The following is a 25,585-nucleotide window of genomic DNA, read 5'->3' on the forward strand; positions in this document are numbered from 1 at the left end:
CTCTCTCTCTCTCTCTCTCTCTCTCTCTCTCTCTCTCTCTCTCTCTCTCTCTCTCTCTCTCTCCGGGGAAGCGACCATCGCCATATGCCCACCCAGACCACACCGCAGCGGTCCGACTGCTAGATCCGGGCGTGAAGTGGGAGAAGACCCGTGAATACGTCTTTGAAATTGCTTCCATAGTGGGAGGCAATGAAAAAAAAAAAAAAAAAAAAAAAAAAACGAATGTTAACCAAAACAGGGATATACAGTTTGGTGTTGGTTGCAGCTACACATCTACCATCTCCATCCAAAATTTAATTACACCGCTGGATAGCTTGGTGTTGCAGTTACATATCTATCATCTCCATCCAAAATTTAATCACACCGCTGGAAAGCTAAAGGATCAAAGAATTCGTTACGCTAAGTGAGGACTGTGACGTATCGCGCGCCCGGTGGAGGGGGAAGCGCCGCCATTTTGAGGTCATTTTGCTACGTTTCGAGATTTTAATTTATTATAACTTTTGGCTCGGAGAAGCTACGACGTTCGTTTGAGTTTCAATCGACAGCTCTCTTCAAAATCTATCGATTTCATATATAAAACATTAGTGTAAAATAGTTACAGTGAAAATATACGGTGTTAAAATTTAAAAAAAAGAAGATTATAACATACATAAAATGGCGTATTTAATATGTTTTATAGAAATATTACCTGTTACGTACACGTGTTCACGTACAACATACGGCCGTGTCCACGACACAGCCACACCCCAATTTTTTAATTGGACAAGTTTACCCTGATAGAAGGACGAAAATTACGTATTATTGCTAATAGAATTAATTACAAATTACGACACAATATTCTACTTCATAGCTAATCAATTTGAAGAGCAAAGTATACAATCAGGTATTGATGCAGAGAAAGTTATAAATTTAATAAGACCTAAGATCTTCAAGTGCATCATGTTGGTGAAAAATAAAAACTTGGCATCCAGTATTACTCGAAGATATTAAAAGTAGGTAAGTATAGTAGGTTCTGGGACACAGGAGGTCGGAGGGGTATTCAGGGATTTGAGGCGGCCATTTTGGATTACGTCACTTCTGGCGGCCATCTTTGATTTGACCTTGACCTTTGACCCCGGCGGCCATTTTGTTTTTCTAGAACATTCTGCCATTTTGTTTTTCTAGAACATTCCACCATTTTTATTTATGGTATAATAAATAAAAAAAATATATAATAAAATTATTATCTATTAAATTTCACCATCACCTTATAATCGAACACCCCACTCCTATTTGTTTCACATTTCGTTATGTCCGTCATCTTGTAAAATCATAATTATTAACTTAGAAAATAGGGAAAAAATTAAAAAAATATTAGAAAAAAATATTTAATAAAATTTATATAAATTTTCTCTATCATCTCATAATCGAGCACCCCACTCCTATGTATTGCTCATTATGATGCTATAACATCTCCAGCACCTGCCGGTTGCCGGAGGCAGCCATCTTGATTTCATCTGATGGATGTCGTCATCGGGCGTAGGTTTCTAAAGTATGTTAGTGTATGTCCTAAGGTCGTGTTTCAATTCTCTACCGTTGTTATGAACCTTATAGACTAAAAATCCACAAAGTCCACAACAATTTCCTTAAACTTTTATATAACAAGATATATGTTATCATATATCAAATTAAACATCTCATCGTTGTGGATGTGATGGTTGTATGAATAATAATCAAAAACAATTAGTAAATTTAATTTATTTACTCCATTCAGAACCAGATATTTTTCAGAATTCTCACAAGTCCGTGTTTGCGTACCGTACTCGTGTTTTAAAGCTGCATGGAAGCAGATATTTTAATGTTTGCATATAATTTCACTCTTTTTAATATGAATAACTTGAGGAATAAAGGTTCTATATTAAAAATAATAATCAGTATGTAGGTATAATCATATTTATTGAAATAAGCTCGGATGCTACAAAAACAAAATTCTCAAGAAAAGAAAAATACATACACATCAAACAAAACTATACAACAAAAACTGAAACCATATAGCAAAAATGGAAACTATACAGCAAAAACGGAAACTATACAACAAAAACGGAAACTATACAACAAAAATGGAAACTATAAAACAAAAAAACGGAAACTATAAAACAAAAAAACCCGTAAATTATATAAAATATTGATAGTAATTATAGCATTTCATTTCAACTAGTGACCTGGAGTTAAAACATTAATTAGAATCACAAGACTTTGTATGCTACTTATTTATACAAATTATTTCTTAGATAATATACATAATTTAATCATGTCGTTCGAGTATTAGGACTGCATGGTCGCGTTTTAACTTATGATAGTATTACATTATGGCACATTTCCGTCCCCGTCCCCCGGGTGGAACTCTTCGATTAGACTATGGTAGTCTTCCAGTATGGCAGTCTTCCATTATGGTAGTCTTCCAGTATGGCAGTCTTCCAGTATGGCAGTCTTCCGTCAACCCCCGTCAAAACTGGAGGAAATGTGCCATAATGAAAAATTATCATATTTTTATTTTTACAGATCGTGGTTATCAGTATACAGTGCTGCTTCCTATAACCCATTTTTGGAAACATTTGTTTCTATTAGTGCGCGATCTGTTGATTTGATTTATGACTGGATCTACAGAAAGTCACCGTCAAAAGCGCTATCTGTAACCTTTTAAGTTAACCCAAGAAACAACTAGGGGGTTAACAGCGCTACCTAGCTATGTATTCTTCACACTACTTCGAGAGCAATTCTGCTGCACTCTTTCCATGGAGTGTATAAGAAAATATGGCAGAATTCCGCCTCGTCCTTTAAAATTTTGGTACTTTTCCGCCTTTTTCGAAGAGGCCAGGCGGAATACTGTCATTATGGTAGTTTTCCAGTGTGGTAGTCTTCCGTCGCCCCCGTGAGAGCAACACTGGAAGTAATTTCTGCGGTGCTGCCTGTTCGGCGGTCTTTAAGCCAGTATTCGTAAAAAATAAGCTGTCGATTTATTGTACGTAGTTCGTTGTGAAAATAAATAATTAAAACTGCCGTTGTTGTAAGTGTGCCGAAATGTTGTGCGCTCCATCGTTTTCACAGACGGCCTCAAGCCAGAAACATAAATTTTTTTTTGTTCAAGGGGCGGGTGCAGGGGCGCAAATCTGTAGGATTCGGAACGATGACCAGATTTTTTAAAATTGTATAATATGAATATCCTAAGGCATGCAAAGTTTTTGTGGTGAAACCAGTGGGGAATATTGATAGCAAATACAGTATGTTTAATTTATTAGCTAATGCTAATAATCAGGATTTTTTTTGGCCAGTTATGAATTTACGTGAACAATTTACTTAAATCTAAATTTCTATAAACTGATAACTCTTTCGCAGTGGAAACTTTAAATTTAAGTAATTTGTTCAAGAGCGACAGAATGAACTCTAACTCTGTACAGTAATTTTTTTTTAATAAGCTTAAAATAAGAATCAAGTAGAAAACAAAACAATTAGTATCAATCAAAAAAAGCGTGGAGTGCGTGATATCAGTTGTTTTAAATTTTTTACCACTTCTTTTCTATTCGTTAGGAGGGGGTAATTATGAAAATGAAAGAAGCGAGCAACCCATGCTTTTTTTAATTGAAAATAATTATTTTGTTTATTACTTGATTCTTATTTTAAGCTTATTAAAAAAATTTTTCATACATAGTTTTAGTTCCCTCTGTCGCTGATGAAAAAATTACTTAAATTTAAAGTTTATTTTTTACTCTTTAGATCATAACACAATTAAAGAGTGCTTTTTCAGTATTTTAAATGATAATTTTATATTTAGTTCATTTTGATTTATATTTTTTTTTATAAATTTTTCAATAATTTTACTTTTTAGTTTATTTTGAATTTTTTTTTAAAATTCCCTCGAAATGCACTAGAAAATCATTTTCAAAGCCCCGAAAATTTCGGGTGCAATTTGACCATAATTCCCCCCCCCCCCCAAAACCAGGAGGTTCGATAGAACCCAAAGGCCCCGGAAGTACGTAAAAGTTAACGTACTTTAATTGTCTCGACTTTAAAAAAATCGGGGGGAACGATCTCTCCCTTGAGGGGAAAAAGAATGGCAGGGGGCGGGGAAGTGGTTGGTCGAGGACCACGAATGGCTCGGAAACACTACAAATTGAAAGAGAATCATTTTTTTTTTAATTTCCGAAATTTTGTGGTGTTTTGCCACGCAGATTCGTTACGCATACTTTTTTCTCGCAACGTGAGCTCACCTCGGTTGACCTTGTACCTTCTGGCCAAGCTGTGAGCTTCGTATGCAACTCCACAAGGATGACGTGCCGCATCAGAGAGCCCGTTTTATAATGACGCGGAAAATCGTAAAAACGGAAACGGGTAACGGGAACGCAAGATATATAAATATAACTTTCACTATCTGTATGCCGATACCACAGTGCATGGTAACAAACAAATAACCAAAGTGAATTTGACCTTTTTTTCTGACCGACACAATCATAACAAAGTTATCTGCATCTGTGTTAACTTATACAATAAAGTCAAACTCACAAGGTAATGATAAAACACTGGCCGAATAGGCCTACAGATGTTCTTGTACTAGCAAAAAAGTGTTAAAGGTAGAGACAGGAAAAATTCGCGAATTCATTTCGCAATAGGCTAAAATACAAATAGTTATACCTCAGTGCCGCCTCTGCTATTGGCACACAACTCACCTGGATGACTCTGGGCCAATGAGAAACACCTTACCAAAGCTTTATCGAATCACAGGCTGCTACGATGGGACGTCTCACAAGACAGCAGCCAATGAGTGGGTGACATTTGACCGAGTGTACGAAGAACTATGGAGTTCATCCTAGAGGTCATTGAACCCGCGAATTTTTCCGGTCCCTAGTTAAAGGTATCTAGAACATAAACAAAAATGGCTAACGCCTGCGGCCAAATACTGAGCTGATTCTATTAGTTGCACGGAGTAACGTAAACGAAAGAAAAGATGGGCTTTGTCGAACTCATTCGTAAACTTCAGTGTCCCGTAAGTGTGCCAATGTAGATATCTTGGTCCAAGATTTACGTATCCATTCAGCTCCGTTATCAGGAGCATACGCACAGAATTTAATTTCGGGGAGGGAATGGAACCACTTTTCCTGCGGTTGGCCGGTTTAGCACCACTTTCCCCCCCCCCCCCCCCCCCCTCAAATGCGGAGCCCGGGTTTGACCCCTCATAGTTACGTCCCTGTACTATGCTAGTTTCAGCTTCTCGGCTTGGCCGATGTATTCACCGTGTGTTCGTGGCAGTGGCGGATCCAGAGGTTCACATCGGAGGGGGGGGGGGGGGGAAGCACTCTAGGATTTCAGAGTAGCCCATTGGCGTAGCTGTTCATAAAGTTGGGGGGGACAAATAATGATTTTGATGTCATGTAAACCCATTCCCCTCTTACTAAGGCGGGGGGTCATTTTGATTTTAAAAGTGCAAAATAGCACTTTTTAAGCAGTTTTTGTATCTAACCATTGGATACAGCGATGTTAAAATTATTATTGTTTCCTTAAGATAAAATTTGATGAGTGAAGAAATTACAAATAAAGTTGGGCAGAATAATATTATAAAATAAAAATATCACGGTCTAGAAAGTTGGGGGGGACAGTCCCCTCCACCCAAAAAGTTCAGGGGGACACGTCCCCCCTGTCCCCCCCGATTCCTACGCCCCTGAGTAGCCAGAGAAAAAAAAAGTCTTACAATTACTAAATTTGTATTTAATCTGCCCACACTACACATAACATCCAACCACCAGATTTTTATGATTCTACAAGAAATTCATTAGTTACATTAAATTATTTTATTGGTTTCAGAAACAATCATTATTGTCGGCGATGTTAATGTAGCAGACAATTGGTTTTTTCGGTTGGGGGGGGGGGGGGGTACTTGCCCCTGGTGCCCCCCCTTGGATCCGCCACTGGTTCGTGGACACGTGGCACGGAGACCTCGCAAAGGGGAGGGGGGGGCTCTCCCCGTCCCCCTGGTGGCTACGTGACTACTCCAGCCCGCCCCAGGAAAACCTCCTGGTTGTTCCGGGAAGTAGCACGGGGGGGGGGGGGGGGGGACACGACCAGACGCGGCAGTCTCACCTGCGCCGAGGGCATTCCTCTCCGGCAACAACCGGCAATTAGCGATCCCTGCGGTTTCCTGCGGGACACGACCGAGTAGCGGGAAATGAAGACACACTGCAGGAAAGAGGCTGGGGTTGGCAGTGGCGTAGCCAGGATTTGTGTATGGGGGGGGGGGGTGTTAAGAAGCATGCCCCCCCCCCCACGTATTAAAGAGGGGGGTCCGTGGGTTCTCCCCCGGGAAATTTTGTATTTTAAGGTGTAAAATAGTGCTATTTTAGCAGTTTTCGGTACTTAAATTTAAATATTGTAATGGTAAAATTTTTATTAATTTTAATATGAAATTTGCTTGAGTGATGAATAAGAATTTAATTAAAGATTTGGTGCTAAGGGGGGGGGGGAGGTTGAACCCCTAAAACCCCCCCCTGGCTTCGCCCCTGGGGGTTGGTACAGTCCATGTCAAGCAACTTGTCTTCGAGTTTTTGACAGTTCTTGCAATCTCTCGGAAGGTTTCAAGGCCGTGCAACCAACCGCCACAGGCCTTTTTCTTACAGATGCATTATTTAAATAAATCAGCAAAATCATCATTAAAAGTTACAGGTTGGGTTAAAATTTTTTTTTTTTTTAAATTTTTGTTTTGCAAATTCTTCCCCCCAGGTTCCTCGGTAAGGCCCTTCTCCAAAATATTAGGGCTCTGCAAAGTCTAAAGTCACTTCTGCTCGTAATGGTCTCTAGTATCCTTCAGCCACTGTCATTCTTATAAGTATTTGAAAAAAAAAAAAAAAAAACCTTGGGCAGGGCAAGCCAGGCAAGGTCTCGTGCTTGTGTTATTAATTTTTTATTCGTTTGTCTAGTGTTTTGTTAAAAATTGTCACTAACAAAACACGAATACCTGCCTAATTAAATTTACATTACCTTGTAACTTTGTGTTGGCCAATCCATGCTTTCGCATTAGAAAAAATAATAATAAAACATTTTATTTTCACTGATGACACAATTCTAACAGAAATTTTATAGTGAGCTTTATAAAACTGACCCGAGGGTCATTTATCTGTAAATAACATCAAAATATCTTAAATTGGTAAAACCATCGTCAAAATTTAAGTTACAAGTTCGGTTAATTATGTTGTTTGAAGGTAAATTTTCAAATTTTCTGGGGGAGGGCCTCCTTAAAAGTAAATAGCCCAGGGCCCTGCAAAAATTACTACTTTTGAAAAACGTCAAATCTGGGACAAGTTACAAAACACAGACTTCAGGAAGTCTTCCAACCAGAACGTCATTGCACCGGGCCAGCAGTGGCTGATACAGGAGAGACTGTGGAAGCAGATGACCTTGAGGGGCAGACTCCAACTTGCAAGGGATAAAATGATGCTTTCTTGAAATAAATTGGGAGAAATATTAGTTTTTCAGGATCAGTCACAGCCTGTACCCCTTATCAGGTAATGAGCATGTTCACATCCAGAGGGTTGGCACGCCCTACTCACAATCGGAAGGTTAATCATTTGGGCCTTGCTCCTAGTAAACAGAGAGACAACTTGATACTAGAAAATATGTGAAAAAATGGGTTTTGGAATTCAGAATCTCCGGAATTAAGAGTCAAATAATTTTACCATTACTAAGTGGATTGGGCACAAAGAGTTTCCTGGAAATGCCCTCCCCCCTCTCAAGGATGTATTTTATAACTAAAGCAGGTTTTACGATAGTGCATCGTATTGCGATGCACCAGTCTTCAGCTATTTTTTCTTCTTCTGGATTTAACAACTTGGAGATGGCTTATTGAAGACCAAAGTCTGATAAGAATGGTGCTGTCCCATTTTGGTTTTCTAATAAGGAACTTAGCTTTAATAATAATAATAATAAACTTGGATATCAGGCTAAAAAACTTAATATTTCTCATAACACAACAGGAATTTATTACATTAACAATATTATACATCAAACATTTTTCTGAAGTTTTAGATTTACATCAAATGCTCTTCACCAAAACACCTCATACTGTTATTATCATACTGTCCATACAACCAACACCATACTAGAAAACTAATTTTTTCCATATAGTGATGTCTTTTTTTTATTATTTTGCCTTGAGAAAATACAAGTAATCTTGTCCATCCACATTTTTAGCAGTTTTTTTGAAGCAATGATCTGTATTAACTTTGAAACAAATTGCACATTCAAACCTGTTCAACATAGCTTCCAATTGTTAGGCTGTCCAAGGATATACAAAGGAAATCAACTATGTCAATGATTATATGTTTTTCAATTAATTGTCTCCAATAAATTTAATTTACATGATCTCATTAAATGTCTTTATGCGAAAAAATATTTAATTGTTTTTTTCCAGCCTCCCTGCTCTTTAAAATATAACTACGTATTTGCAAAAAGTTCTTTTTTCAATTTGTATTAAGAACCAAATTTTTTTTCGAGAATAAAGAAAATATCAATAAATTTGGAGAAAGCCTTGTGTCTCCTAATTACAATGTTATTCATGGAATGGAAATAAAAGCACAAAAAGGTTTTATGTATTAAAAATAACCCCTAAAGGAAAACTGAGACACAAAAAAAAAATTAAATTAATTTATTTAAGAAGTCTCCCAAAAATTGTTATATGGAAGTCTTGGCATTTGACTGCCACATCCACTGGCAGGTAGCAAATATAATTAAGAATGGAAATAGTTTAAAGTTACTAAACAGATAATATTTAATAAAAGTTGTTGCCATTTTTTAATAATTTAGTTTAAAGTGTGACTTGTTAGGTGGTTGGCAGTTAAAATTTTTTATGGCACATTGAGAAAATGAAATTGACATCAAACAACCCAACAGTGCATGTGTACGTGTGTATCTATACTAATATTTTGAGACTACTGATTTCATAAAACTTTCACTATTATAAAGCTACAATAAGCATTCCAGATGGATGTTTTATTTTAAAAATTTATTACAAAATTAATAATATAATACTTAAAAATAACAGGTAACAAATATTTCTTGAACACATTTTAATAAGGAAGAAATAAAGTTACACCAAAAAGATATGGAAAAGTAGATATAAATCGTGCATATATTATTTCGTTACCTAGAAAATGAACATAGGCGGTGTTTCATTTTAGATATTTAAAAATGTTATAGTTCCATGAAATTAACAATATTTGTAATTAAAACCAGAGTTCAGCAAAGCTTATGCTGAGTAAAAAGTTACAGATATAGCAGTTAAAAAATATAGGCAAAAATTAAAATTTTTTTTATTGAAACTTTAAAACACTATTGCAATCACTATTGTGGCCAGTATCACAGGGAGTTATCATTGTGAATGGAATTTAATATCTAGTCACTAAGTAACATATTGTGTTTTTATAACGAACTTTGAAGAACTGTTCAATTTCCTGAACCTATCAAGCCTTCCATCTCACTGCCTAAAAATACTAGTTGGAATTAAAATTATTTTTATGCATAACCTACACCCTCTAAACTTGTGCAATGGGACAAGATTGCAAGTTAAAGCAATCAGAAACCACATAACTGAAACCATCAGGACCAGCAGTTGAACAAATGACGCAAATTTATTGCATTCCCATGATCCCAACTAGCTGCAATTTAATTTTAATTTAAGCAACTACAATTCCCCATTAAAATTTAATCTGCGATCAATCACAGTCAACAAATTTCAGGGTCACATACAAATACATATGTGGGTGTTGAACTGAGAGAAGAAAGCTTCTGTACAGCTGTATGTTGATCTATCTAGACCAGGGAGTCTTTTGAGAACCAGTATATTTTGAATCCATTCAGAAATAGTACAAAAAATGTAACATACTCAGAAATATTTAAACAAACCAGTCTCTGTAATATTAAAGAGATTTTTTTTAATAGCTCATTTTGAACATCATCTATACTTATTCTTTTCTGTAATTTATTTTGTATTTTGTTTGGAAATTAGCAATAACAGTTTTTTTAATTGTGATTTTTCAAACAAATTGGGAATGTTAATTATTTAATTACATGTAATATATTAAAATTACCATACTTTAAGAAAAGTGTGATAAAGTAAATACATATGAGATTATGCTGTGAAGTGTTTCCAAATAATGTTACAGGATTTTGAGCTCACAGAATATGTCAAATATATATTGAGCTACAAGAAAAAGATCCTAAAGTGTTGTCCTGTTGAGTACAATGAAGTAGACTTACGAGTCAAGTAGTTTTAGCTATTTGTCTGGATTTTCATGACAAAACACAATTTATACATTATTTGCAACTCTACAAACATAAACAGAAACAGTACTTCAGCTCAACACTCATATATTTTAAAGTACCTACATATTCATAAATAAAAATAACATATTGCCACAAAGCTTGACTAGAGAGTAACAAAACCCAAACTATTCTACAAATAAAAACTCATTTTCAACAAGAACTCAGAAATTACTTTGCGCTGCAAGAAAGCGTGAAGAGAAAGACGGACCGAACTTACAGCTTACAGTTAAGTCCAACCTTCCTAAGTAGATTCTGTAGTTTACAAAACCTCCGTGAGTACCTGAATTTAAGTTATTGTATGGAAACTTAACTCTGAAAATGAGCAAATTTTTTTTATGGCCGTACAAAGCGTATACAATACAAGCAATCTAAACCTGCTGGAATGTTCACAGCAAAGACGTACGAAGCAGAGATATATTCATGGTAACCATAGATAAGAGCGCAGCAGGCAGCTCCCATAGCTGCCTCGACTGAGCTCGGCACAGACAGGAACACCGATGCCACGAGACAGGGCGTGCAGCGCTGGACTCAGCTTCTTGCCGAGCGCTGAGAGAGGAAGCCGTCCAGCCACTTGAGCAGCGCCAGCACGCCGTCCGTGCCGGAGAGGCGGTGCTTAGCCGCTGTCGACACGCCGTCCGCCCGGACCACCCGGAACGTCTGCCCGAAGTCCTTCAGCGCCTGCCACGCGGAACCACGAAAAAAGTCGTAAAAAAAAACATTAGAAGGAAAAAAAAATTAGTTCAACTGCGACGGTGATTGAGATTGCAACAATTATGAAGCACTGTTCTCGGAAAACCCGCCGTGGAAAGTAGCAACAATTTACGGCAGCTCTGCAGGTAATCATTCCACTACAGAGTGACTTTGACGTGGCCAGAGTGCAGTGCTACCAATTCCGATTCAATTCTTTCTCATTACTTGGCATTAATTCAATCTATATTAGAATACTGTTCAACTATCTGGAATGACATTGGGTCGACTGATATTGAGAAACTAGAAAATTTACAAAACAAATTCTCTCAACTAATAATTCATAGAGGTTTTCCACATCCCAATCTTATTCCTCTAGCAGACCGTAGAGCCTATTTGGACTATAATTTGTTCATAATATTTATAACTATAAAATAAATGTAGCTATATTCTTGAGAACACTGGATTGAGAATCCCCCAATTGAATTCTCGCCTCTTTTCTAGTTTATGTACTATTTAAAACAAGAATGATCTTATTTATAGACTCGTTACAAACTATAATAGACACAACACCAAGTAAAATTAATTGGGAGCAGAGCTATGTTTTCCTTATCTGTTTGTAATTTGGTATTTGTATTTTGTTCTTATTGTCTCATTCAGAATGTGAGTTCTAACATCCTTGTTTATGTGTTTGTATTCTTCTGTCTTTCGTTGTGTTGTGGCGCCTTCATGTGTGCGGTGCTGGCGGGTTATGTCGCATCTACTTGCGAGTGGTGGCTACCCGCACGGATTGTTCTCCTTACGGGCGGAGCCCACCTGGCGTGGCGCAGACATGCTTGCGGTGCCTTGACACGGGCAAGGACTGCTTTCTTTGTTTATTTGTGTTTGTGATGTTCGTGCCCACCTCAAAAGTTGCAAAACTGTTGGTGGGCATGCCACAAATTTAATAAATAAAATTTAAAAAATAAATAAATAAAAGTTTCAATTAATGAGTTTTGACTGAACTACTAATATGTAACTAATGGAAAAATCACGTACACCAACTGATACACACCATGTACACTCACAGGTATTTCAAACTAGTATAGACATCATCCAGGGCTACAACCTCTTGAGCCCGATATGCTACGCAGCGATATGCAGCGCGACGTGTATCGCAGATGCTTCTGTTTAAATAGCATGCCAAACTTACAATTCTGTACAGTTAAATCAAACTTGTCTTGGTTTCATTAACATACAGTATCTAGAATCGAACCAGCAAAATTTTCAGATTTTCGACATGAATACCACCTGTAATAAATTAGCGAGTTCACTAATGACTTAGGAGGAGTTTGAATTCCAATTGCAATCCTTCCATAAAATTAGCATAAAATTGATAGCGTAATACTTAATAGTTTTCACAACAGTCAGGACTGGTGTGTTGAGCGTAGATGTGGAACAGAAAAGGAGAAGGAAATAAAAGCACAGCTAAAAAATTTATGAGAGACAAGCCAACAAACAAATTGTGTCAAGTGAACCCATCTACAGGCATCTGAAGTAACTTGGCAGTAGCACGATACCTCAAACGCATCCTCGTCCGTGGTGTCGTCCCCAACGAAGATGACGGGTACCTGGCCCTGCCACGCCTCCCCGAACTCGGAGCTCATCACGAGCAGGCTGGCGTGGCCCTTGTTCCAGATGAAGGGCGTCTTCACCTCCAGGGCGCAGTGGGCGGTGCCCACCGTCAGCCCCGTCTCCCGGACCACCCGCTCCGCCTCGGCCACGAGGCCCGGCCGCTCCGCCTCGGGCACCGCGCGGTAGTGGAGCGTCAGCGTCGGGCCTTTGTTCTCCACCCACGCCCCGTGCTTGCACACCTGCCGACGCCACGACCCACTATCCCACACCTCATCTGGGCAGGAGAACATCTTACAATACTTCTTCTTACCCAGAAATGCAAGGAGGAAAGCTTTCTACAAAAATGTAACCACTGACCAGGGGCGTAGCCAGGCGGGGGGGGGGGGGGGGGGGTTAGGGGTTCAAACCCCCCTCCCCCCCCCCCCTTAGCACCAAATCTTTAATTAATTTCTTATTCATCACTCAAACAAATTTCATATTAAAATTAATAAAATTTTTACCATTACAATATTTAAATTTAAGTACCGAAAACTGCTAAAATAGCACTATTTTACACCTTAAAATCCAAATTTTCCCAGGGGAGGACCCCCCACCCCCTGCTTTAATATGGCGGGGAGGGGGGGGGGGGGCGGCATGCTTCTTAACAACCCCCATACACAAATCCTGGCTACGCCACTGCCATTGACGTGAACCGGGCCTGCGCCCCAGAAGCCTGGTCAGTCTCCGCCACCTTTCCCCTCACCCCCCGTCCCTCTTCCCGTACTGGCAGCCGCTCCGTCTTGAGTACGTGGTCGGGTGGTTGTGTTTGAATAGCGCGCCACGGACGTCAAGAGGGCGCTGTAGCAGCAGTGCACCACACCCCTTTAACTAGAGACACACATTGTAATTCTCTTTTGCTTATTTTTCCCCCCAAGTGGCGTGTGACGACAGATCGGCCGGGAGTCTTTAATGTACTTTAAGTAATTAATATTTAGTTAAGGCATAAACAACGATAAGACGTACCGAACATGCACGAGGCGAAACGAAGTCCGCCGAAGCCGGACTGGTTATCTTTAATAATAAATTGTTGTAATTTTAGTTAATAGTTTTTTATCATGCATTAGGTGTAATCTAATTATTAAGTGTGTTTCACGTTTTACCTGTAGCTTCCTGTGGCACATAATCGTAAATAGGTATAACGGTAGTTTGTTCGGTGCGAAGACGCCATGTTAGGCTAGCAGAGCCCTGAGCTAGCCCCAGTCCTTCGCCAGCACCGACTGAGAGCAGACGCATCAGCACCCCGGGGACCTCACTGCTTGCCTGCACTGCTAAGTAATTCTGTTAAATCTTAATCATCTTAAATATTTCGTTCGTAATTCCTCAGGGCTTCTCTCGGTTGGGGGGACTGTTTAAATAATTGTATGAGTAACCACTATGGTCCTTTTTATGCTAATAACCTAATTGTAGAGTGTGACCACGTGGTCAGGTCGCACCACGTGAACCGATTCGTGCCGCAGGCGTTGTGTGATATAATCAAAGGTGTAGGCGAAGTAGCAACTAATAAACCAGGGCATACAATTTTATTTGTATTTGTTTATTTCAACATCCTGAGTGTGACGGCATGTGGGACGCTGTAAGAGCCCACTTCTAGGTGAAGAGCGTACCCGACGCTGAGAGCGGACCAGTGGCAAGTACTAGGATTTGCTTTGGTGGTTTAAATCACGCCTCACATGGGCGACGTCACGGCCCTGAAAAAGAGTCTCTCCCGGGTCTGTGCCCCTTGCACGGTGGCGCCCACAAATTAATCTCAGTACATGTATTGACGCGAAACCCCGCTTAGCATAAGGACATTTAGGCCGCGGCCATGTCACCACATATTGTTTCTATTGCCAAAATAGATTTACATAATTTATGATAGAGAGATATACGTTCTACAATAATTTATTTTCTGTAGATTGGGGGTACTGTCAAAACATTTTTTTAAAATTCCTTTTAGTTGGTAGAGGGTAGCATGGGTCCTACCCAACTCTGAAAAGCTAAATGAGCAATTACATTGTAAAGAAAGACAAAACATATATTGGTTCTATTAAATAAAAAAGTTGATATGTATTTTTTTGTTTCTGTTAGAAAACTAACATCTCTAACAGTACCCAACATAGATAATCAATTAAGTATTTGGTACAACCAACAACAAATAATTCTAAAAACTATTTTAAATCCGGTGCTTTTAAAATAAAATAAAAATGCTCTACAGACATATAATTTAAAATATTCACAAATTTCAGTAAATATTTAAGCACAAAAGATTTTTTAACTAAGTACTTTCTCAAAAATAATTATCATACCCTTGCAAGAGCCATTTGACTAATTATTATCCAAAACTGTTACCACAACACTGATCCCTCACATAGTGTTTTACTTTACTGTAACAATTACTGTTGGGAAATGGAGGAAGTACACAAATATGACGTAGAACTCACTCAAAAATTATTCATTAAAGTGAAAAGAATGATACCCAAGTTTGGAGTCACTGGAATACGAAAGGTAGGACAGAATTGTAAAACCTCAGGAAACCTCTCAAATGTTGTTCTATTAACACGGCGAAGCATAAACACCAGGTTTTACAAAATTATCTAGATGATATTCAGTATTATTCTCCTGGGTATTTGATGACAAAAACTGTTTTCTTATAACAGAAAATGCAAACTGAAACCTTTATATACAAGCATAAAATATAAACATAACCAAAATACAAAACATTTTCTTTTCTACTAAGTATTATTAGTGCTTTAAATAAGCAGTCTCAATTCATTACAAAAAATATTGCTTCTCATTTTATTTTTTAAATGTTGACTAGTTTATAGGACTTAAGTTAAAAAATAAAATAAAAACTTCATTGCATATGTAAGTACTACATGTAGTATTAGACAGTAATTTATGTTGGAAATAACCATGAAAGCCCTTTTGAAGTAAAGAAGTGTGTTTTCTGTATAAAATTACCACTGCTAAAACTAAATGGTAATTTTGATTAGGTATGTTTAGAAAATTGTCTTATACAAAAAATTTCTCTACCACACTATATTAATACATATTAAGTGAAGTACCATTATATAATGCATATTTAGTTTCAGAAGTATTTTAAATCATTTTACATACAATATATTGATTCCCCTTAAGTTTTTGAAAGAAGGAAAAAATTATTACATAAGCAAATAGCAACTGAGTGGAAAAATTACTCTTTCACAGCTAGTAGTAATTACTTTGGGAAGCACAAAGGCCAATATCCTTGACCCTTGATTTAAGTTTATTTTCTTAACTTTCAGAGATAATGCCACATAAAGGTCACATCTGTGATCACTTTTGTTGTACTTTTTTCATGTCCCTGATAAGGCTGTAAAAAATGAATAATTCTGCATTTAGTTAATTTAGGTTTGATTGCACAATTTGTAAGCATTATTATTTTTAATTCTCTATCTGCCTAATGCAATATAAGCATCACCTTCTGCACATAAAAAATTAATAATGAAATACACGAAGGTTCCCAGGCACCAATGTCCAATTTAGTAAACATTACAAGATTTAAGGAAATATTACGGCACAATTTTTCACCATTGAAGAATTGAACAAAACCGAACAAAAAGTACTTGTACTGTACCTATGCTGTAACGTTTCCTGTGCATGTTAAAAGTGATACACTAATCAATTAATAGTCTACACGCTATGTATAACTATCTTTGATAGAAAACTGCGCATACTGAATAGGTGAACTAAAAAAAACATATATCTATAGCTAAAATTTTGTATGTTCCTTGATTCTTCTGATATGAACAATGTGCCAAAAACACATCCTTGCAGAAAGGAGGGCTAACATTAGTTACAAACCTTGTGCTTATAATTTTCAATGTTCTAGAAGACAAGATATAAGTAAAGGGGATCACAATCAGGTTTAATAGAAAGGTATACAGCAAAAGGTCTATAATCCCGACAGGCTATGGTTCAGCAGATTCAGGAATCTGGCACCAAAAGAGCCACTCGCATTCAGATTTTTTTTGGTTGATTTTGACTGTTGACCTTGATCGTCAGGTAGCATTACTGCGCTGCCAGAATTTTAGTTCGCTCAGAGTTTATAGTTACAGTTGGTAGCAGTGTTTCTTGTTTCCTAGCTGGTTACACTTGTATTCTCGTTGTAACTATATTGATGTTTGATGATCCAGCACTATGGTAACCCAGCATAGTCTTTGTACCAATTGTGCCGGATTAGAGACCTTTCACTGCACTACCAAAAATTCCCACAGTGCATACCTTTGATTCTAGTTCGGCTTGCAAACTGAGCAACTTTTCTTGATAGCCTTCTGGTGAAGGGTGTACATATGTCCTGCCACTAGGGAATTCTATCTCTATACCATGATTCCCAGCATATACAATGCCTTCTATTCCGACCTGTAAAAATGTAATTTGTTTAATAATGGGTTACATAAATTAAGAGACAACGCTATAAATTTAACCAGCAAACAAAGCACACATATTTAATAAAACTTTCTGGATAAATGATTAAATCTGCATTTTAAATGTAAAACAAATATGGTAAAATACTACATATACGTAAGTTTGTGCTTACATTAAAATACTTACTTGAAATATGACACTACGAAAATTGAAAACCAATTGATTGGCTAAGTTGGTCAAGGAATTTAAATTACACTAAGTGAACTAAGTTAAAAATAGCTAAAAATCTCAGGAACTTACAAATGAAAGATTTATTTTGAACACCCAATTCAAACATTTAGATAAACGTATCCTCAACTTTGAGGTCATTAAGACATGTGGGTATAAAAAAATAAGATGGAGTAGCAACACGTTGCATTTGGTGGAGAAAACAGGAACAAACCAAGAAAGTTGACTAGCTCACTGCAATGCCTGTTACATTTCCCACCTGCGTTGGGAATCGAACTTGATCACCAATGGTGGGAGCCAGGCGAGCTGAACAATCAACTACCGAGGTCATCAGTATCGAGACACCATGGCAAAATTTTATTACTTTAGCATTCACATAGCTGAGAATGGGACCCTTCGACATCAGGTCAGACAAAGTTCCCGGGACTTAACGCCCGTAAATTTATGAATCCAGGCAAGCATCAGTAATTCCTCGTTGAAACCCATACAAGTTGGCCAATGTAACACATGCCATCAAGAACCGCACTTAAAAAAATAAAAACTTTATCCAGCGTGACACAAATTAAACAAAACAAATCACATAAGTTGAGATATCCTTGGGAGGGTGAGACGTACCAAGCTCTTCACATTAGCAAGTTTGCGCCCGGAAATTATTGCTAGTTTGACGTCTGGCCTTTTGGAGAGACGCAGCAAGACTTCCTTGGTCTCGGCCGGCAGGACGGCCAACTCGGGACGAGGTGCCAACGGAGCGAGAGTGCCATCGTAGTCCAACAGTAGTGCCAACCTTCCACTCTCACCTAGGTATCTAGAAACATGCAAGGTATCCCGCATAAAGTGAATCAGAACGTAACAAATGTTATGATTCAAGATGTTATTTTGGACATATGTCATTGCTGGTTTCACTGTATATTACAAGAAACCTCAATAATGGACAAAAACAAAAAAAAAGATGAATACTACAAAAAAGATGACTATGCAAACATACAGAAAACAGTTAAAGTCAGCCAACGTCAAAAATTTTAAAACATAATCAGCACAGAAAATTCAGTAGAAGGAATAAGTCAAAAAATTATTAAACTACAGAGGGACACAATGAGAAAAAACGACGACACAGTAGTAACAAGGACAATAATTAAAAAAATAGAATTTGGTCAGCGACGGCTTGTCTGTCATGGGCCGTGCTAGGAGTGAGGGTCGAAGTTATAAATACAACCTGTTTTTCCAGTGTCCTATGTTTGTCGCTGTGTTGCCCCTATGTAGAGGGTGCAGCGCAAGGCAGCGAGATGGGTGACAGAAATGTGGAGGAGAAGGGAAGGCGAAGGCAGGATGGGGGAAACACACAGACCATCGGTGATGATGAAGGAGCTGGATAGAAAGGCTAGTGAGAATGCATAATTGGGGGGGGGGGGGGGGGGGAAAGCTGGGAGCTAGGTTGAACATAGAGGGCTGTATCGAGGAAGGAGGGAGCATGAGTGGAAGATTCAGAGGGAATGGAGACGAACAGAGAGAGGAAGGCAGGTATTCCTTGTGAGGACGGGGCGAGAGTGGAACGAGCTTGAGGGGAGGACACTGGATCTGGGAGGAGGGAAGGACTTGCGAAGGAGGCTCCAGAGGGGGGAGGAGTGAGGGTGGTTGGGGGGTGGGAACTCCTTGCCTCCGGGCGGATGCCCAATTGCAAGTGAAAATATATATTAACTTAACACTTGTCATTTTTTGTTTTTAATTACTGTCCTTGTTGCTAATGTTTCTTAATTTTAGTACACTGTGTTCATTTGTGCTCTAATATTTTTTTTACTAATTCCTTACACTGAATTTTCTGTGAGTTTGCATTTTCATCATTTTCGTATTTTTCATCTTTTTTTGTCTATTATTGAGGTTTCTTTCTTTTTTAAAACAAAGAAAAGAACTACAGTATAACCAGCAATAGAGTATGTCTAAAATAACATCCTGAATCAGTCTCACCCTCTGCAAGAACCATTCAAAGAATGTAGCAAATGCTATACTTTGGAGCTCTTTATAAAGTCCAAGCACTAAAAATAATTTGATTGAATATTTAACATGGTAATTTCCTCACATGTACAAAAAAAGTATAGAATATGTATCTTAATTTCCTATTACACATGTTGAGGGCTTGATAGGGAGAAACAAGTAGAGAACATTTTTTGTACAGGAACCAAAATCCAGAAGCGTATAGTTTCCCTGCCACAAGTTTAATGCCACCACACGCTGACATGTCCTACGTCTGTCGAGTCAATAAGCAGAATGGTGCAAGTAGAGTTGTTGCCGTGATTCTGCATCCTCATGTAAGAACGGCTCAACGTAGCATTCCCCTATTTCGATACAAACATTGTACCTGTGTAATACATTCCTGTAAACTTGCGCACTCATTAGCAGCTGCCATAACTTGTACAAGCAAATCCTCCTGAGACTCCACCAAGGTCTCATAAACCAGACTCTTCATATGGCCACACAGAAAATAATCAGTGGCTTAAAATCTGGCAAACATGTAAGCCAATCAACTGGGCAACCAAAGTTGATTAACCACTGCCAGAATCATAAGTTTAGCTGACCATGGACAGCAAGTACAGTACAAAGTGCAATGGCGTGCCAATGTTTTGAAACCTCAAGGCATGAAGGATGTTCAATGGCACATCATCCAAGAGATTGGGCAGGAAAATCATCCATGGCACAAGTGAGGTGAGGTGGCAGAAGGCCTAGCCCATTACACTGCCTTCCAGAAACTCTGCCAACACATTCTTTGATGGCGTATCTTTTCTGAAAGACACATGTGTGTTTTCCTCTGCCCACACATGAGTTTTTTAGATTCTTGTCAGAGCTCAAAAACAACCCTACGCTGAATAATCAATAAACATTAGAAGTTTACAAAAATTAAATTTGAGGAATTTTTTTTGAAAAGTTGTTACGTATATTACTTATCTGAACAAAGCTAAACATGCAAGGTAAAAAATTTTGATCGTGACTAGCCGTGTATGAGTATATCATCCACTCACTGTCAAGTCAATGAACTATCTTTTAAAAATTCTATGGGTTCAATTAGTTCATGATTAATTTTATACCTATTCATATAAACCAACAAGGATAATATGTAAAACAGATGCTATCATATTCAAAACCAAATATTAAAAACAAAAAAATGAAAATATTACAGTACATTAGATGTAAAATACAAATACGTAGGCTGGCTTGCATAGTCAAGACTTGAGAAAAAGTACAGTATTTTTCTGTTTGATTAATCTCAAAGTTTTGCTTAGATGTTTCTTATCTGACTCTGCAAGTGGCCAGTAATGTGTAAACTTATGTGGACCAAGATAGTTCAAAAATGGAGTGGAACGTGTAGGATTGTGTGACCTTGGCCAGTTTTCTACTCACAGTAGCTCAGATTATTAATGAATGACTCCTATGCATACAAGACTGCAGAGTGTTTACTAACAATTACCTAACGGTTAAGTATCAACAGCTGAGGGTTTACTCTTGCTTATGAATATCCTGAGTGCAGGTCAAGATGTCTGAATAATTGCAGAACATTGCGAAAATTGTGGAACTAGGAAATGAACTACCTATTAGAATAACTAACATTGATATATGCATTTGCAACAGAAGACGCACTTAATTCAGTACAAAGACAAATACGAAGACGAAACGCAATACATGATTAGATAAGTATGTCCTAGTGCTGAACGCTCTGTTCTCGCTCAGGGAAACAGTGTAGCGCAGATATAAAATTTCGATTCAAACGGGGTGTGGGGTGGTCAATATAAAATAACTCAGAATTTAAAAATGTGATATTTGCGGAATTGTTGAAACATATGTAAAAGCACAAATTTCAGAATTTTAGTTTGATAAATAATACAGGCCAATAAACTCCATAGTTACCCATTTATACTGTTTGGAGTTTACTAGTATTATTAAATCAGAAATTCCAAACTTACGTATTTAAAAACGTGAAGTCAAATACAGCGCCTTTCACTCCAGAATTCGCCATGATGAATTTCATAGAGTAATGAGTAACAAGAACAAGAAGTTCGTAATATTTTGCTGCTTGTGTCATAGGACATGACATTGGCTCATTTGATATTTGATATGTTATGCTAGTAATTGGGCTTTCAACCAGTGGTAAGGAGTCCTCTTCCTTTCATGCTCCATTCTTGCTCTTACCATAAATCCCTTATATCTCTCTCTCACTCAGAGCATTCTTTCCTCCAGGCCATTTTATTTTTCAAATTATATTTGCTAATTTATTTCTGTAATTAGCACCGATTTTGTGTGGGGAAAATGTGGCTTACATCATTTGTCAAATATATATTATGTACCACAAAATTATTTTCAGATAGTGGATTATTGTAAAAAGGTTTTTGCGTTTTTTCAGAGATTAGGGACTGATATTTCTACGTACATTGCCATGTTGGTACAATGTTATTCGTTATGTTACTGTTTTGTGCTTTAAATATTTGGTACGTTATAAAAATTGAACATTGTGGTTATGTTGGGTGTTTGGTATTTGCCCGGGAATCTTTGAGTGATTGAAAACAGTATATAACATGGATATGAACGATAGCAAGGATTTTTTTGGTAATAATTTATTTGCATTGAGTCTTGATTGTTTAATTACATTTAAATTAGCTTTGTTCTAGAAAGGCGTATTTATTTTTTGGTTTAATAATGTTTTTGGTAACAAAAGTTTTCCCAAAATCCATTTTGGTCAAATTGGATCTAATCCGCTGGAGCAGTGGATGACCGTAAACAAAATGATTTTAAACGTGACGAAGACTACAATTAAAATATCTCTGTTAGTAAATAAGCGAATCTGCCTCTGATCTCAGCACTTTTGAACGGAATTCAGTCGAAATCTCCAAACTTCACGATTTGTAGCTAACATATCCTCGGTAATAAAGTATTAGTATAGAGTGGACACTCAGTGTTATTAAATCGTAACATTTTTTATTTGTATTTCCTCTATAAATTTGGATTATGGTAATTTCGTAGGTTGGCAGATTTTTAATGGGGGAAAAAAGGTCCATTTATTTATTTATTTTTTTAGCATTACAGATGTTAATTTGTTTGCCTATGAGAATAGCATTTCAATAAGCAGTAGAATGGTTTTTATTTTTAAACTGTACAATTACAAAAATATAATTTGGAAGATGTGTGTGCATTTTAAAACTTTGATATAAACTGAATACATGATTATTATTATATTATTACTTAACCTGCAATTGGGCTTTCACCCGGTGGCAAGAACTCCCACTCACTCCCCTCTCCCCCCCCCCCTCCATCAGCTTTCTCCTCAGCTCCCTCCCATCCCTGACCTCCACCATTTCCTCCCCCAGCCCATTCCACTCCCTCCCCGTCCTCACCAGGAAGGTGTTCCGCCCTCTCTCTGTCCGCCTCCACACCCTCTGGAGCTTACATCTGTGGTCTCTTCGTCCTCTGTACTCCCCTCTATGTACTTTGCTTCCCAATTGCCCCCATCCCCCTTCCCCCTTCAGCACCTTGAACATCCTGACCAACCTTTCCACTCTTCTTCTCCTCTGTAACGTTTCCCACCCCAACTCCTTAATCATTTCCGTTGGGCTATGCAGTTTCCCATCCTGCCCCTCCCTCCTTCTCCACATTCCCATCACCCACCTAGCCGCTCTGCGCTGCACCCCTTCCAGCTCCTTCACCTCAGTCACCAGGTAGGGGTCCCAGACCGCCGCCGCATACTCCAACATTGGCCTGACCAATGTGGAGTATGCCTTCTCCTTTGTCCTCCTCCCAGCTCCCTGCAGGGTCCTACCAAGCAACCCCAGCGCCTGCCTTCCCCTCCTGACCACCCCCTCTATGTGCTCCGCCCATCCTAGGTCATTTTTCAGTGTCACCCCCAGGTACTTATATCCTGCTGCCTCTCTTATCTCCTGCCCCTTCCAGTAATATACATTTCGTGTGACTTTCCTCCTCTTTGTAAATCTGACAACTTTTGTCTTACCAACATTCAAGGACATTCCATTTTTCTCCGTCCATTGCTCCAACCTTATCAAGTCCTCTGTTAAACATCCCCCTTCCCCCACAACCTCATACACTACACAGTCATCTGCAAATAGCCTCCATCTGGCTTTCATGCCCTCCCCCAGATCGTTTATCATAATTGTGAACAACAGAGGCCCCAGCACACTCCCCTGTGGCACCCCCGACGTCACTTCCCCCTCCTCGGAGCTTTCCTCACCCACTCTCACTCTTTGTCTTCTATTCCTCAGGAAATCACCCACCCAGTTTACCACCCTTCCATCCCTCACCAGCAACTCAACCTTTTCCATTAACCTCCTATGGGGGACCTTATCAAACGCCTTTTCAAAATCTATAAAGATTGCATCTATCTGCTTCCCCCCGTCCACCGCTTCCACCAGGTCTTCCAACAGCCCAGCCATCTGGGTCTCGCATGAGAACCCCATCCTGAATCCATGCTGCCTGTTATCCACCCACCCCAGATCTTCCATTTCCCCCTTTACGTACCTTCCTACCAACCTCTCCATCACTTTTCCTACACAGGACGTCAAACTGACCGGCCTGTAACTTCCTGGCTCCGCCTTATCATTTCCCCCCTTGTAGATGGGAACTACCACTGCCTCCTTCCATTCCATTGGTAGTTTCCCCTCCTCCAGAGACTGCTTGAAAACCTCCAACAGGTACTTCCCAATCTCCCTATCACCCAACTTCAAATGACTATTCCCTATACCATCTGGCCCAGCTGCCTTTCTCCCTTTCAACCTCCTGATCACCTTAATTACATCTGTCAGTCGCAGCTCAAAGGCCTTCCTGCCCATTAAACTGTCGTCCTCTTTACCCTCCCATGCCTCCTCCTTTGTAAATACTGCCAGATATTGCTCCTGCAGTAAGTCTGCCTTTTCCCTGTCCTCTGTATATTCCTGCCCCCCTCCTCCTCTGAGAACCCCTATTCCCTCCTCACCCTTCACTCTTCTTATGTATCTGTAGAGCTCCGCCCCATTTACCGTCCCCCCTTCCCCCATCAGCTGTTCCATGTAAGCATCCCTTGCTTCCCGCGATTTCCTCCCTAGTTCCTTCCCAAGCGCCTTCATTTCCGCCTCTATCTCCTCTCCCCCAAGCTTCCTTGCCCTCGCATGCAGCCTCCTACATTTCCTTTTCAACACTTTCAACTCCCTTCCATAGTAGGGAGGGTCACCTCCTTGGCCTACCCTCCTCTGAGGTACAAAACGTGTAGCCATCTGCAGCAGAATATTTCTTAAGGCAGCCCATCTACCTTCGAGGTCCTCTATATCTACCCATCTACTGTATTCCCCCTTCAGGAATGCCTCTGCCCCCACTCTATCAGCCTTACCCCAACAGTTTACCACGTTTCCCCTCCTTACCCTTTTCTCCCTCCAGCCCACGTCTAACTCCACTACTGGGATCCTGTGATCACTGATGCCCTCCATTACCACACTTCCCCTGACCGCCTCCATTGGTCTCACAAGTACCACATCCAACAGGTTCCCGTCATCCTGCTCTCCTCTCCTGGCACCTTTTCTGGTGCTTTCAGTCACCACCTGCTCCAGTCCTCTGTTTGCCAGTTGAGATGCCCATCTCTGTTCCCTTGACCCCATCCCCTCCGGCCCCTTTTCCCATGCCACCCCTGGCATGTTCAGATCCCCCGCCACTATCACCCACTTGCCTTCCCCTAGCATGTCCAACCTGTCCTGCACCTCCCGTATGGCTTCATCCCCTTGCCCTGGTGGCCGGTACACCGCAATCAGCCGTACATTTTTCTCTCCTACCTGGAACTGCATCTCCAATAACTCCGCTCTCCCCCCAACCCATACAACCCTACCACAGAGTCCCTCTCGCATGCACACCATTACCCCTCCTCCATTCCTGTTCCTGTCCCTTCTAAATATTTCAAAGTGTGCTCTCTTCAGTTCCCCATCTCTAATTTCCTCGTCCAACCATGTCTCCACCGCTACAATGATATCCGCCCCATAGGCTTCCACCCTGCCCCAGAACTCCTCCACCTTCTTATATATACTTCTACAGTTTATAACTGCGACTTTTACATATTGGCATTTTCCCCTTTGCGCCTCTGTCCCTTCCGCCCTGATACGAGTGCCCCTTCCCCTTAGAACCCCGATTTCCAGCACTCTTGCAGCCCTATCCAACTCCACCCCCCTCTTTCCTCCTTCCTCGCTCCCCGTCCAACCAATCTGAGTTTTGTTGACTTTAGCTGTCACCTCCTCCCTAGCATTGCTATCGGCTCTATATTCACAATCACCCCCCT

At 39.4% G+C, this 25,585-nt stretch overlaps 2 protein-coding genes across 5 annotated transcripts in view; one reads left to right on the forward strand and one right to left on the reverse strand.

The window, feature by feature from the left end:
* Positions 1 to 7,979: 7,979 nt before the first annotated feature.
* On the reverse strand, positions 7,980 to 21,469 carry LOC134542428 (uncharacterized). Its single transcript, XM_063386654.1, has 5 exons — positions 21,249 to 21,469; positions 17,914 to 18,103; positions 16,927 to 17,064; positions 12,591 to 12,884; positions 7,980 to 11,022 (listed from the first exon to the last, which is right to left on the reverse strand). The coding sequence occupies exons 1-5, from the start codon at positions 21,377 to 21,379 to the stop codon at positions 10,873 to 10,875; spliced, it is 903 nt and encodes a 300-aa protein (XP_063242724.1). The 5' UTR covers positions 21,380 to 21,469; the 3' UTR covers positions 7,980 to 10,872.
* Positions 21,470 to 21,746: 277 nt separating this feature from the next.
* The window catches only part of LOC134542429 (targeting protein for Xklp2-like), a 35,523-nt gene continuing 31,684 nt past the window's right edge, over positions 21,747 to 25,585 (forward strand). Inside the window, exon 1 of one of the 4 annotated variants that reach the window (XM_063386655.1) lies at positions 21,747 to 21,888. In XM_063386655.1, the coding sequence (XP_063242725.1) occupies positions 21,858 to 21,888 (31 nt within the window). In that variant the 5' untranslated portion in view covers positions 21,747 to 21,857. The remainder of the gene's footprint in view (positions 21,889 to 25,585) is intronic. The other 3 variants (XM_063386657.1, XM_063386656.1, XM_063386658.1) reach the window with 3 other exon arrangements.

Source organism: Bacillus rossius (assembly GCF_032445375.1).
Source record: "Bacillus rossius redtenbacheri isolate Brsri chromosome 4 unlocalized genomic scaffold, Brsri_v3 Brsri_v3_scf4_2, whole genome shotgun sequence".
Classification (NCBI taxonomy): domain Eukaryota; kingdom Metazoa; phylum Arthropoda; class Insecta; order Phasmatodea; family Bacillidae; genus Bacillus; species Bacillus rossius.

What these genes read in the sequence shown, in the direction of transcription:
- LOC134542428 (XM_063386654.1), bottom strand. Translation starts at nt 21,379, where the DNA reads ATGTCATGTCCTATGACACAAGCAGCAAAATATTACGAACTTCTTGTT. An exon ending in GACTTCACGTTTTTAAATAC is followed by an intron (nt 18,104 to 21,248) that starts GTAAGTTTGGAA and finishes GCATGTTTCTAG; the next exon opens with ATACCTAGGTGAGAGTGGAA. An exon ending in TTGCTAATGTGAAGAGCTTG is followed by an intron (nt 17,065 to 17,913) that starts GTACGTCTCACC and finishes ACATTTTTACAG; the next exon opens with GTCGGAATAGAAGGCATTGT.